The sequence below is a fragment of the Archocentrus centrarchus genome, chromosome 10 (assembly GCF_007364275.1).
Source record: "Archocentrus centrarchus isolate MPI-CPG fArcCen1 chromosome 10, fArcCen1, whole genome shotgun sequence".
NCBI lineage: Eukaryota > Metazoa > Chordata > Actinopteri > Cichliformes > Cichlidae > Archocentrus > Archocentrus centrarchus.
This window is the reverse complement of record NC_044355.1, coordinates 17546092-17560751: the sequence shown is the minus strand read 5'-3', so window position 1 is coordinate 17560751 and position 14660 is coordinate 17546092. Positions and strand designations below refer to the sequence as shown.

Here is a 14660-nt window from a genome sequence, read left to right as displayed (position 1 = left end):
AGGATCTCTTTTGTTTTACTTATTAACGTTATAACATGCTGGAGTGATGTTAAGGGTTTAATCATCATCCAGAGTGGGGGTAGTGTTACAGGCAGAGCCTTCCCCTTTAGGATTGCAGCCTTGTGGGGGATGTATTCCAGGTGGGAGGGGCCATGTGGTAGGCTTGGAGGGACCGCCCATGTGTTAGTTGTCCTCTGCGCCGCCCTGGGTTGTGTGTTGCGGGCTAGCGCAGGAGAGGGAAAGAAAAGTGTGTTTGGGGGCGGATGAAAAGAAATAAAGTTTTGTTGCTGAAATCGTGGGAGTTGCTGTCTTTCTACGCCTGGCGGAAGCTGACCCGCTGTGAAGAAGCAGGCTTGTTACCCACTACAAGCCGAGTGAAGAATACGCCAGGGGTCTCCTTACCACGGTTGGGAGCCGCGATCTGGTCGGGTAACACTTTTGTCCATTTTTTTGGTTAATGTTAAAGGTGATAGAGGCTCAAGAAAACAATCACTACAATCATAAAGAATTTTCAGAGTTACTAGTGTAACTTTGCGAATCCTTTATGACTGTAGTGATTGTGTTACTAGTATGATACATTAATGTATCCTAATATAGTGTAACTTCTACACATAAGGTGTTGGGGGGGGGGGGGGGGGGGGGGGGGGGGCATGTAGTTTCTCAATATATGCGTCACTCGCGGTAGCGGCTACCGGCTTCTGCTAGTATTTGCGGCTCTCACTGTTTTGTTTTCCGTGGAAACATGGGTTCAAATGGCTCTTTCCGTGTTGCAGGTTGCCGACCCCTGCTTTAGACATTGCGGGTTTTGGGGGTTAGTTGTGGGTGTGGGTGAGAGCTGCTGATCGGCAGTCAGGTGCACATCTTGCTTCTGTCCCCTCAATTTTTAGAGCATTCTAGTTTTCATACAGACATAATCACTTTTTACACTTCATACACTCACATTTTCCGACACATACACCCAACATTTCAACTTCCAGATGAGTGGGGAGGGGAGCAGGCAGGTCTTTTCACATCCCTGCTTTCTGCATGAGGGATGAGGGTTGCCTGTGGTGTCGGAGGTGGGGCTGGCTGCACTCTGGAGTGACTGCTGGCTCTGGGGGTACTCATTAGTCCACTAGTGATGGGAGGTTCGGAGCCAGCTCTTTAGGTTCGGATCTTTCGGCTCCCAAATGGCTCTTTACTTGTTATCATTTGCAGCCTTGTATTTTAGCCTAAATAAGCAAACATTAATGGTTTGTTTTCTGAGAAGCCCTTTTGCCTATTTTGTGCATTTGTTCTGTTTTTTAAAAAAAATTCTTACTTTTGTTTAGCATTTTAAATAAACTTTTAATGGAACATAGGACAAACAAACAAACACACTGACTTATTTAGCTTTGTGTGGCAATAGGACAGGTTATAGTTGCAGTTTTGGGGAGGGCAGTGGATGCAGCACCAGTTGTTGGTTCGAGACCAGACTCACCAGGGTCAGTAGACGGAGACCTAGCTTGCCCTCTGTCCTCCAACTGCACCAAAGCATGGACAGTTCTTATGTGTAGGTGCAGGTTTGTGGTGAAACCTGCTCTAACTGTAATTTTCAATTTACAGTGATGTTACTCTGCTCTGCTATTTCCAGTTTCCTTAAATTGCAGCCAAATCCTGCAGTTCTTTTATGAGTATCTCTCATATTCATGTGTTTTTGGACTGCTGTCTCCCACCATCTTGCTGTCTGTACCTGGACTACGCCCACACGGTGGAACATTTATCTCCCCCTCTGCACACACACACACACACACACACACACACACACACACACACACACACACACACACACACACACACACACACACACACACATATGCAACAGAACAAGAGTATATGCTTGTTTTCTGTTCTATACTTCTTTTTCAGGTGCTGTTTGTTGTTTTTTATTTTGTCCTCTTTTTGTTTGTGTGCTTTTGTATTTTATTATACATGCAGCAATTGGTGAGTAACTAAAACAAAATCAACCTAAATTAATGAATTAATTAATACAGCCACAGTGCAATCCAAATAAATACTGTACAATTTGTCAATAAATACAACTATATGACTGGAATCATGGCTACTGGAAGACCACTCCACACAGAAACTAAGAAACTGTTGCCACTCTTTGTGCCTTGAGATAATTTATAGGAGAGTTCAAAGAGCCAGTTGAGATTCTAAACCTGTACAGGAAAGTAGATATGAAAAAGCAGTAATAAAATAATGTCAAGAATAAGGAACAAAAATATTTTAAGAGCAACCATTTAACTGTAAAAACAAAGACCAGTGTGCATTGAGGAAGTCAGTCTTGTGCAGCAGGTACAGTTTCAGCTAAGAAGGTGTAAATTTAGACCTGGCAGGATGTGATTATTATAGAACAGCAGAAAGAAAAAGAACGCTGTTGCCAGCAGTTATCATCAAGTTACTGATACTAAAAATCTCACAAAAATCATTTAATTTTCCTGTCCCACTTAATGTCTTCTCATGCATTGATACATATTTTAAATAATGAAGCAAACTGACATTTCATTTAATACATCTGAATAACAGATTCATTCAGCTCTCAAACACATTCACAGATGGTAATCAGTGTTCTGCTCAGTAAGTATTTGGTAGCTGCTCTGAGGATTCATCAGAGTAGATGCATTCACGTAGCCTTGACCTCATTCTCTTAGTCTTACTAGAGTAAAGATGGCAGCAAAATAGTATTTAAATTTATTTAAGGCATTTGCAATTTTGTAATTTTATTTTGATTTTTAATTTGTTTCCCTTCACTTCCCTTCAACTATTAGAATTAATTGGAGTTCACATCTGTACCTTCTCAGTAAGGAGTTTGTGTGACTATATATATATATATATATATATATATATATATATATATATATATATATATATATATAAAACTTTCCACACCCAGTCCATTTTCAGTGATTCCCTCACACACCCAAAATAAATAAATGGTATATCTAAAAAAGTTACAGTCCTTCTCTGATACACGACTTACATTCAGAAGCACTACATACGTCCCACAGACAGGATGTGACAGGATGCGTGGACAGTCAAACGGTTAAAGGGCAGCTTCACCACTGTCTGTCCTGCTTCCACACTTTGTACTTACAAGCTTATTGAAAGGTACAGAAATTTTAAATTGCTGAACCTGAAGAAGTAAAATTGCTTAATTATCTCTTGGATTATCAAATGCTCAGCAATCTGTGATTATGAGGGTAGCTAAACAAAACTTTTTTTATTTAAATATTTAGCCAAGACGGAATCTAAATTAAAGCTTTGAATTGTTCATATATTTTTCAGAGATTTGTACATCAGTAAAGGTTACAAAAGAATTGAAGTGCAGATGCCAAAAAGATGAGAAACTAATGAACTGCAGCAATCATCACAAGGTTTCAGTATTTGTAAATATGTCTGTCAATTACCAAATGCAGACTATAAATGTTAATACAGATAGATTGTTACAGTGTGGCTGTACAAAAGAAAAATATATGAAAAGCTATTAACCTAAAAAAAAAAAACCAAAAAAAAACCATCTTAATAAAAGCTTTATTTACATTGTCATATTTTGATTTAAGATTTTTTACATAAGAATGATAAACTATTTCCATGTTTATCCCTAAATGTATGTTTGGTTGTACTCTAGTTCAGAGTGAGAAAACAAAGAAGAGACTGATTGTGGTTTATCTACATACCAAAAAAAAAAAAAAATCTTCTACAGCCAGATGAGCGGGTTGTAACTGATTCCACCACAATAATTTGTTTTTGTTCAAAAATCTGTTAATCTGATTCAGTGAGCAGTTAATCTGCTCACTGAATCTAGTATTATTGTACAGGCAGAGCTGAATGGCACAAACATTTTCCTGAGTCAGAGCATTTCCTTGATATTTGTACTGAAACCCAGCTGTCTACTTTCCATCATACTGGCAACTAATGAAGATATTTAAAACATATTATTATTATCATTACTGATTTATCAAGCAGTTTGACCATGCTCGTAATACTCCAAGCTTTTACTGTGTGTGATTGTATATGTTATGATTTGATGCTATATAAAAACTTTGAAAGTGGCACCAGGGTGAGCAGGCTCCCGACCCGTGGCCCTTTCCTGCATGTCTCCCCCCCATCGTTCTCCCCTCTTTCCTATTTATCTTCACTGTTCACTATCCAAGGAAAGCAAAAAGGTCCAAAAATTTCTGAAAGTAGCTTTATTTCAAAAAGTTAGTAAAGTGTCTACATTTTAAAATCAATGAAGAAAGGAAAAAACAGAGCAATACAACATGAAATATCTTTTGTGACTGATGGTGAAGCTGTGGGTGTCTGTTTGTGTTATCACTGTCTAAAAGGTTTGGTTGAACCGACATCTGTACAGAAAGTCACCCTTTTAGTTTAATCATTTCTATTTAAAGGCTGATCCAATTACACTGTTACCAAGTCAAAAGCTAAACAAGTTCAAATAAAAGTAGAAAGACTGCTCCATGACAGTCATAACCTTCGTTCTATTGGAGCTTCCACAGAATACAAATGCAGAAAACACTCACAGTGCTTGTGTAACCTCCTATGCAAGGATAGCAAAATTAAGCCTGGAGGTCACCAAAATCTGCATGCATTAATTTTACAACAGAAGTGGAATGAAAGCCAATAAAATCAATATGCATGAACTCATATGGTTTGTGTTTTTCTGATGGGAAATCACATCAGAACAATACAAACCATCTTCAGGCCTCTTGTCATCACCTCCTCCCTCAGTACTGCAGTCCCTGTAAAAGCACTGATCACTTAAATCACTTGATTCTACGGACATTGGCATACAAACAACCATCTCCTGTTGATTCAGTCAGACGAGGTCCTTGTGAAAACCTGACTTGGCCATACTCCACCTCCAACTGTATGCTTTGCTCCACTTTCTGCCCCTGTCCCCTCATGATCTTGATCTCACTATAGGACACTTCCTGGTCGTTTTCTTCCTCTGCAGAGTAGCAAGAAGAAAATATTAAATTCTTTGAACCATTAAAATAATAACGAAACATTCTGTGAAACTTTTTTGGAATAAAATAAACAAACAAACAAAACTGTATTTACTATGATGTCTGCTGTAAAAACAGCTGGTCACATTTAACGCAAAGAATGGAGACAGTGTAAATTTGTTTGTTTGATGATGCCCAGATTTCACACTAACTCTTAAATAGGGGTAAGTAGTGAGTTTCAGAACTTGATTTGTTACCTTTGGATAGAGCTGTTTCTTCATGTTTCCAGGTTTTGCTGGTATTCACAAATTTAATTAACGTACAGATTGACAGAGATAAACTCAAGGCTAGAAGTAAAATAGCTCATTCAAAAAAAAAAAAAAAAGGTAAACTATTCTGTATATCTGCAGCAGCAAAGAAAGAATGAAGTGAGTGGAGGAAAAAGAGGTGCTGTACCTTTTTTCGGATGTATGTTGTTTTGCTTTTTCGTCTGAGCACAGATGACTGCTACGCCCACAACTAAGAAAATTGCCAGTACTGAGAGAACTCCACCAATTAATGGCAAAATGCCTGTTTGAAAAAGCCAGAGACGTATGCTGATGTGATTACCCTGTGACCCGCTTCTGTTTCTGTTTACAGGGAAAAATCCACTCACACAAATAACAAGTCTGAAAAAATATATTTTTATGAGGACAGGCAAAGAAAGACATCACTTAATGCACATCATTCTAGTAAGTTTACACTCACTACTGTACTATCAGTTTTCACGGCTTAAAGAATATGATACTAGTGGAGGTTCTTTTCTGTTTATTTATTGTTGGACTATGTTACAGTCTGTTATTGGTTTAATATGTTTGGTGTCATTGGCTATGAGCAAACAAGCATGTAATTCATCAAAGAAGTGCAAAGTGACCATAATAATCACTAATTGATTATTAGCTTTTATTCATAATGTTCTCACTCACCACAGGTAGATATCCTCTCTTCTTTGGAGACATCACTGACGTTGTTCCTGACTGAGCAGACCAGATGTCCTGAGACGTGCTGTTTCAGAGTGATGATGTTATTGTTTCTAGAAAGGAGCTCAGCATCTGTCAGTGTGCTTCCATCCAGAGTCCAGCTGTACTGAGGACTGTCCCCTCCCTCAGAGAAGCAGGACACCCTCATCTCTCCCTGGGACAGACACTCAGAGACCAACAGGACAGAGGACACAGGAGCTGAGAGAAACACACAGATGAGCTTTGGTATTACAACAGGTCATTATTTGTCATTTACAATGAAGAAGGGGGAGAACACAAAATGAACCTATCTAAAAATTTGTAGGATGTATTGTGTAGATTATCCAAATAATGTTAAATTTATTTGGGATTTCCTTAAAGGGGAAAAATTACCTTGAATGAACAAATATAAAATCCGCTCGCCTGTTGCTGTTCCATTTGCATCAAAGGTTTGGAGGTTATAATTCCCACTGTCTGTCCAGTTCAGGTTACTCATCCTAAATGTTCCATTACTGGAAATAAAGACAGATTTCTCTTGTGTCTTATTGAGTGTAATACTATTATTTCTCACAGTGAGTAATGAAAATGTATTTTTCATCAACTGTAATCTAAATATTCCTGAGGTGCTGTTAATCAGCTGGATGTCCACTGTTCCTCCCAAAGCTCCATAACACTGAGTTCCATTCTGTCTGCCATCACAGTGAGTTTCCACACCTGCAAACAAAGAAACAAAAAAAACCCCATAAAAACAAAAAAAGTCACATTTGTCACAAAAGCATGTTCAGTCTCTAACAGAAGGACTGTGGCAACATATGCAAAAATTAACCTGAAATGGAAATAGCAGTTTTGTTGCTGCTGTCTGTCTCAGTTTGCCTCTCCATTACACCATCATGGGCTACTGTAGTACCTAATATAGAGCCATTTTAAATATTAGTAATGGGATTTTATGAAAAAAAGTAAATATGTCTGCTTTGGTTAAAAAAACAAGATGAATTCTGACTTTGGAATATTTCAGTTAATTTTCCCAGTAATTATGCAAAGCACAGTCTACAGTATGTAGCGCTACTTATGCAAAATCTGTTGACAGACATGTAAGCTTATTTGCAGCAAAGATCATAAAAAAGAGAATATTTAACTATATATATATTTTTTTTTATTTTCTCGGGCTATAAGGCGCACTTAAAATCCTTAATTTTCTTCAAAAATCGGCAGTGCACCTTGTAATCCGGTGCACCTTATGTGTGAATTCTTGTTGTGCTTACTGACCTTGAAACAATTTTATGTGGTACACTGCGCTCAAAAATCTGTCGAAATGTTTTAATGCGACTTTGGTAAGAGATGCTTAAGTACACAGCCTACAACAGGTGGGAGGGGGGTAAGACCCAGCCTACGGTTTTCAAATAGTTGAGCGCTGTCGTCTGACCGCCGATGGCCGAGGAATCCACACCACTGCACCATTGCGTGGTCTGCAGCGATATTTCCTCCGGTCTGGCGGATCAGTTCAAAGGCCTCATTGAATTCTCTAAAACAGTCCTTCATCGATTCACAAAATGACTCTACTGATGATATTAGACAGGAACAAGCTGTGAGTGCAGCGCAGCAGGTGTGGAAAGCAGCCAAAGCCGCCAGAGATAAATTCAAAACGAAGTGGAAGCATTGTTCCAAAAATAGAAACCGTATGCAGTACACCGCAGAAAACTATGATGGATTTTATTCTACATGTTCCTGGCCTATTTTCATCTATACTGCCCCGGATATTTATGTGTAATCTAGCGATCAGCGGCCGGTGCTGTTGCCAACTTTTGTGCAACAAAACTCGCAGTACGAGCACTGTATGTATACAAAACACAGTGACAGTGGAGTTTTCAGGTTTCCGGTGTTGTTTTTTTTAAAAATATTTTTCTTTGCTGATATCGGTAAATAGACAGGTGCACAGGATTTATGAAGGGCTTATATAGAAAATGAAGAAATGACTTGTTCTTACCCTCATTAATAAAGAATATATTGCAGCGTCTGTTACAACGTTGAAGAAGATGGCGAGAGATTGCCAGCAAAAGTTGCCCTTTTATTAACAATTAAATGGTTGCTGTGTGCCGCAACCAAAACAAAACAGTAACAACGAGACTGACTCGGATAATGACGAGAGGGAACCCGGCATGCTTGATGCCGAAATCGCCCAACTGTTCAACTCAGACACTGAAGATGAAGAATTTAAAATGTGAGGGTATTTTTCTGCATTTGTTACAACTGAACAATATTCTGAGTTATTGTGAATGAGTAGAATAAAGTACGACTTACCTTCGCTCTACATGTTTTATCATTTACCTTATAACCCGGTGCGCCTTATGTGTGAAAATAGACCCGTTCATTGATAGTGCGCTTTATGGTCCGAAAAATACGGTATATACATATATACACACACGGAACCGTTTACACATTCATCTCTAAATTTGCCGTTGGCTGTACTCCAGCTTAGTTCAACCATAATTGTAGAAGCAATTCAAATGCATTATCATTGCTCTGAGTTTGCACATTTTCTAGATATTTGCATGATATTCGTATTTCATTAGTGACTGTGCTCAAAACTCCAGAAGTGAATAGTGGCAAATAAGTTAGATCTAATTTAACTTTCACTAAGACTTCAGTAAAATCAGCTGTCACTGGTGGGTTTGATTTTAGACTCCCATAAGATTTTATTTTGTAATGTTCCTTTAGTAATGGCGACCAGTTTGGGATGTACACCATTTCTCGCCCAGTGGCAGCCAGGACAGGCTGAGTTACAGCCATAACTTTGTTCTATCAGAGCTTCAACAAAATACAATTATTGCAGAAAATATTCAAAGAAATTTTTAATGGAAATTTAGTATGAGCTGCTAACTGGAGGGTTTTTATTTTATTAAGATTGATTGTGTAAAGGACGATGTCAGAATGTGTTCAGTGACAAGATTTGATACCACAACTGTGACACATGGCAAATTTAAAAGAAAAACAAACAAACAAAAAAATAGCTCACCATAAGAGACTCCTAATAGCATCACCTGCAGTCTAAACACAGCTTCCATGCTTCCTCTCTGTTCAACCTCTGTCGACTCAGTAGGCAGCGTTCAGACACACTCCTCTACTTTACTCACATTCAACAGGCACAGCCTACATTGACCATGTTTCCTGTTAGTGATCAGATTCAGATAAGAACATATAAGTTTAGACCTGGCAGGATGCAACTACTATCACATCGCTCAACCACTTTCAGTATTAACTAACATTAACTACTGAAACAAGCTGTTATTAGTTAAAATCAAACTATTGATACTAAAAATCCCAAACAAATGATGAATTCTGCTTGTCCAACTTAATATTTTCTGATCAATAACTATTCTGTAGTCCTTAAAGGATTATGAGATTTTATTAAAAATTATAATTACAAATCTTATTTGAAGCCAGTTGACTACACTCATAACAAAAATAGAGTCTATAATGCATTAGTACATGCGTTCTTTTTAATAAATAAGAGATTACTTTAGACCTCAACCTGAAATCATAGCTCCAGAAGAGTCTCTGGAGCTTGAAAAAAAGGGTGACTGGACTCCTTTCTTTTTCACCTCTAATCCTAAAGACTTCTTCAGTTTTTAAACTAAAAAAAGGAGAGACCCAGGTATTTAAAACTCAGTGGGCGTAGCCCCCTGGAGGAGGTTGTGACCCACCATTTTTCGTGCATAATCACATGCGTCAAGGTGTGAAAGGAAGCATGGTCATCACAATCAGTGGTTTCGGGTGAACCCATTTTGGGACTTTGTCCCAAGTGACCTATTGAGGTCATCTGAACAAAGGTGTGAATGGGAGTTGAGGCGGGAGTTAGAAATAAAGTTAGAGTTAGAAAGCTAAACTTTTACAGAAAAAATGAAAATAGATATAAAATGGCATAATAGTATAATGTGTTTCTATATTAAAAAATAGCACAATCAACCCGAGAGCTGCATCAGGTCACGGAGGTCTCTTCTGCACTGTTTGACTTCACTCTGGGTTTAACTGACACTCTGCTGCCCAGAGCCGGCCCGAGGCATAGGCGACATATGCAGCTGTATAGGGCCCCCTGGCCACCAAGGGGCCCCCAAGCTCACCTACATTTGTCATGAAACTTTTTTTGGTTTGTTTTAATTTTTTACAAATGCCAATTTCCTAAAAGAAAGAAGAGACTATTCCAACTGTCCAGATTTGTACACTTGTAACAACACTAATTTAATGAGTAGGCTACACTCTAATATTTCTGTCTCAGACTGATGCTAAAAAGCTAATCCATGCATTTATTACTTCTAGGTTGGACTATTGCAATTTGTTATTATCAGGCTGTCCCAAAGGCTCCCTGAAAAGCCTTCAACTGATCCAAGATGTTGCAACTAGAATACTGACAGGCACTAGAAAGAGAGCATATTTCTCACATATTGGCTTCTCTTCATTGGTTCATAGTACTGTATCACCTGAATAGAGCACTTTGCTCTCAGACTGTTGGTAAACCACAAGTACTGTAAGACTTGTGGTTCCTAGGATACTTAAGTGTAGAATGGGAGGCAGAGCCTTCAGCTTTCAGACCCCTCTTCTGTGGAACCAGCTCCCAGCTTGGATTCAGAAGACAGACACCCTCCCTATTTTTAAGATTAGGATGACTGTTGGGTTTTCTCTGTAATTATTGTAGGGTCTTTACCTTACAGTATAAAGTGCCTTGAGGCGACTGTTTGTTGTGAGTTGGCACTGCATAAATAAAATGGAATTGAATTGAAAAATTAAATTGAAAAGGCTGAAACAATAATACATCCTAAAAAAATTAATAATCAACTTTAACCCTCAAGCATTAATAACGATTAAGTTCAGGTTACAATGAAATGTATGAAGGGGGCCCCAAATAAAATCTTGCTTAGGGCCCCTTCAAGGCTTGGGCCGGCTCTGCTGCTGCCCACCCCTCCATTCTTGAGGCAGTTGCTGGAATCACCATTTCCTGGCTCATCTGATTTCATCTTGACTGGCCCGTCAGAGGTAAACCTGGCGATGAGTGCTGTCTTATTCGTGCTAGTTCCAGCTTCTTTCTTCGAGGGGCTGTGGGGAGAGCACAAGGAGCTTGCATCCTCCATTCTTTTTTTTTTTTTTTTAGCCTGTCATGTCTGGCATCTTTCACAATCGGAACGATGATCCGAATGCACTGATGTACCAAACATATTTGCTTTGACAAGAACAGCTCTATATGTTTCCTATAGGCTCTTCTTGTTAATGTTTGCAATTTTATTTTTATTTATTTATCTTTTTATTTAGTTATTCATGACAAGTCTGACAGGCAACAAGGAAGGGGCAAGAACAAGAGGTGGGGGGGAGAAAAAAGGGGGGGGGGATAAAAGGAAGAAAGGAGATAGAAAAAAAATAAATAAATAAAAGGGGTTGATATACTCACACACACACACACACACACACACACACACACACACACACACACACACATCCATACACACACCCATATGCACATACATATACACACACACACACACACACACAAGTTTATTGTTTGTAGTAATGTGTGTGTATGCGCCTTTGTCATGCAATGTATTCGATAATGAGGGCAAGAAACTGCAACCATGCCCCCCGCGATCCAGAGGCAAATAGGGAAGGACCCAGGGGACCCAGGCCATCCACAGCACAGGAGCTCAGAAGACTTGGGGCCACACATCCCGATGGTAACCGCGTACACTCCCCAGAAGAGGAAGGAGGGAGGCCACAGACGGAACCCCCACAATCCAGGGGCTAGAGTCCAGAGAGCCAGAGGCAACGGGCAGCCCACCCCCCCCCCCGGCAGGCCGGCACCCCCAGCACGAGCCAGGCATGCGGCCCCCGAGGCCCCAAGCGCCCGAGAGCAGCCCGACACCCGGCAGAGCCCCCCCACGCGCCAAAGAGGCCCAAGCCACCCCCAGGCCACGGCCGCCAAGGGAGCAGGCCAAAAACCATGCCGAGACATCCGGCCACACATCCCGGGACCCACGGGCACCCACACCCCAGGGGCGGCAGTGACGACCAGTGGGGAGCAGCGTGGAGCGGTAGGGAGGGGTAACTCCCGCCCTCCGTGTCCCACAGGTGCCAAGGCTTGGCAAGCCACCAACCCAGGCCCAGCTGTCCACACACACACACTCTCACAAGCACGCACGTACACACACACACACACACGTACCAGTCATTCCCTCATGTACACACACGCACATACACACGCACGCACATTCGCATGCACCAGTCACACACTCATGCATACACACTCACACGCACATACACACACACACACGTACCAGTCGTTCCCTCATGTACACACACGCACATACACACGCACGCACATTCGCATGCACCAGTCACACACTCATGCATACGCACATGTAACATACATGGACACCTAATGTGGGAGAGCGGGTACCAGCACCAAGCCAGCAGCAACCCAGGGAAGCAGCCAACCCAGCCCCGAACAATGAGCCAGTCCCCATCCCAGGCGGGGTGCATGGAACTGGGGTGTGAGAAGGCCCGCCCGCCCCCTCCTCCCACTCAGCGTGTTGGGGGGGGCGATGTGAGTGTATGTGCTGAGAAGAATGTGTATGGCTGTGTGAAAACTACAGTGCTTTTAAAATCGGAGGGACAGATGTAATATGAGCACTGAATAACAGCGCCCATCCACACTGCCCCCCCCAAGGCCCCCCCCAAGGCCCTCAATGTCTAAAATGTAAATAAAATTGAGGTGCAGGCAGCAGTGAACAGACAAGTGGGGCCACCTCAGCAGTGCCACCCACTAACCACTGTGTGACACACCTGCCCCCCTAGGCCCTATATGTACTATGATGTGTTGTGAGCTGTATAATGCAATTAAAAAAGGAGGAGTGGGACATCACGCAGCACAGCGAGCATGTAGTCTGCTCTCAGACTACATATGAGCAAGGAGTTACCTGTTCAGACAGACACAAAAATCACATTAACCAGAGCTGTGAGGGGAAAGTTTCCACTAGTCCAAATGAAGAAACTTGTATAAATAAATTCACTTTATCAGAGAGTTTTCACTTACTATTGTGCCACGGGTCATCACTGCTGGCAGTTTGATTGAAGGATGTGATATTGTTTTTAAATGAAACTACTTCAGTCTCCTCACCCACAGTCTTGCCTTTGGTTGTGGTAGGGTCTGTTGTTGGTTTAATACACAGGGTGTTGGCTTCATAGACCCACCCTGATATCTGTGTCCCATTGGTTAAGGTGCAGTTAATGAAAATGAGGCCTGTAAGCAAAAAAATGGATGATTCATGAAAAATATACAAAGTTACCATAAATAAAGTCAGAATCAAAGTTGTGATTATTACATGATATTATCACTCACCACAGGTATATAAATGACACAGCTCGGGTCCTTCGCAGCCCACGTAGACCGCAAAGGGAGGACGTGAGCAGCTAGCCTTCATATCAGCATCGCCTGCCTTCACCGCTATGTAGCTCATGTCGCCTAGCAACCGTGAGTGTGAAGCACAGCTGTGTAAAAGCAGCTGGTTAAACAGAGAACGAACTTTTTCTCCTTTTTGTGGTTTAATTTTAAATCCTTAATTCAAAATAAGCTGTTAAAACAAGCATGACACATTTCAACATCAAGGAATACAACTGAGCGAATGATTAATTTCCAACTATATTAAGTGAGACATTAATGTTGAATAAAACTATCCAGTTATGATGCTTAACTTTAATTTCAGGAGTTTGCTTATCACAGGAGCACTTCCACCCTTCGTTTGTCTGTGTAGTAGACTGGTGGGAAAATAAACAAAATTTTGAAGTTTAAGCTTATGTATATTGATTCATTCATCAACCAAACTTAAATTAATATTTATCATGTTAAATATTTAAATGTGATTAAAATGTGATTAATTTCGATTAATTAATTAGATTATTTTTTTAATCGAGTCCCACCCATAATAAATATATGAACAATATCAAATTTTTTTAGACAACAAGAATATTTTTTACTGCAACCATGAAAACAAAGAACAGCATTAATATAACACATTAGTATTAATAAAGTGTCACCTGAAAAAAAAGGAGAAAAAAAAGCTGAACAGCTCACCATGAGAAACTCCCAGTAGCATCACCATCAGTCCGAGCACAGCTTCAATGTCTCCTCACTGTTTGGTGTGTGTTGACACAGTTGACAGCTATCAGTTTTCTGACAGTTGACAGTCAGAATTGGCTCCTGCTCCTGATCAGCATGTTCTGAAAAGCTGGACTCACTCTGCGTATGGAAAGAAGAAAAAGGAAGTGGAAGCAAAATATTCATCACTTAGCAGAAATAGAAGGAACCTCGCAGAGCTTCTTCTCACAGAGTTTTATTTTTACTCATTTATTTCCTTAATTTAACTACCACAGAAACACACTGTATCTCTAACACGATCCTGTCAAGCACATAGTGCCCACTTCATTCAGCACTCTTTTGTAATCTAATGCAATTCAACAGCAGTCCTGCTCATATACAGTCCCTTTCTTCCAGTGTGTGATTTTTGTCCCTCTGATCACAATAAGATGGTGGGAATATGTCTGTGCCTGTCCTGTGAAGACCACGTTCTGGAAAAAAAAAAAAAAGTTTGTCATGAGCTCGGAAACACAGGCCTGCATCTTTTTAAGCACATTAAAATATATTAACAAC

At 40.4% G+C, this 14660-nt stretch overlaps 1 protein-coding gene across 1 annotated transcript; it reads right to left on the bottom strand.

Moving 5' to 3' along the window:
- Window positions 1–4790: 4790 nt before the first annotated feature.
- Window positions 4791–9150, bottom strand: LOC115787177 (uncharacterized). The gene is made up of 6 exons (XM_030739755.1): window positions 8985–9150; window positions 6365–6685; window positions 5939–6190; window positions 5591–5596; window positions 5430–5543; window positions 4791–4975 (listed from the first exon to the last, which is right to left on the bottom strand). Exons 1-6 carry the CDS (start codon window positions 9031–9033, stop codon window positions 4791–4793), a joined length of 927 nt encoding a protein of 308 aa, XP_030595615.1. The 5' UTR covers window positions 9034–9150.
- Window positions 9151–14660: the final 5510 nt, after the last annotated feature.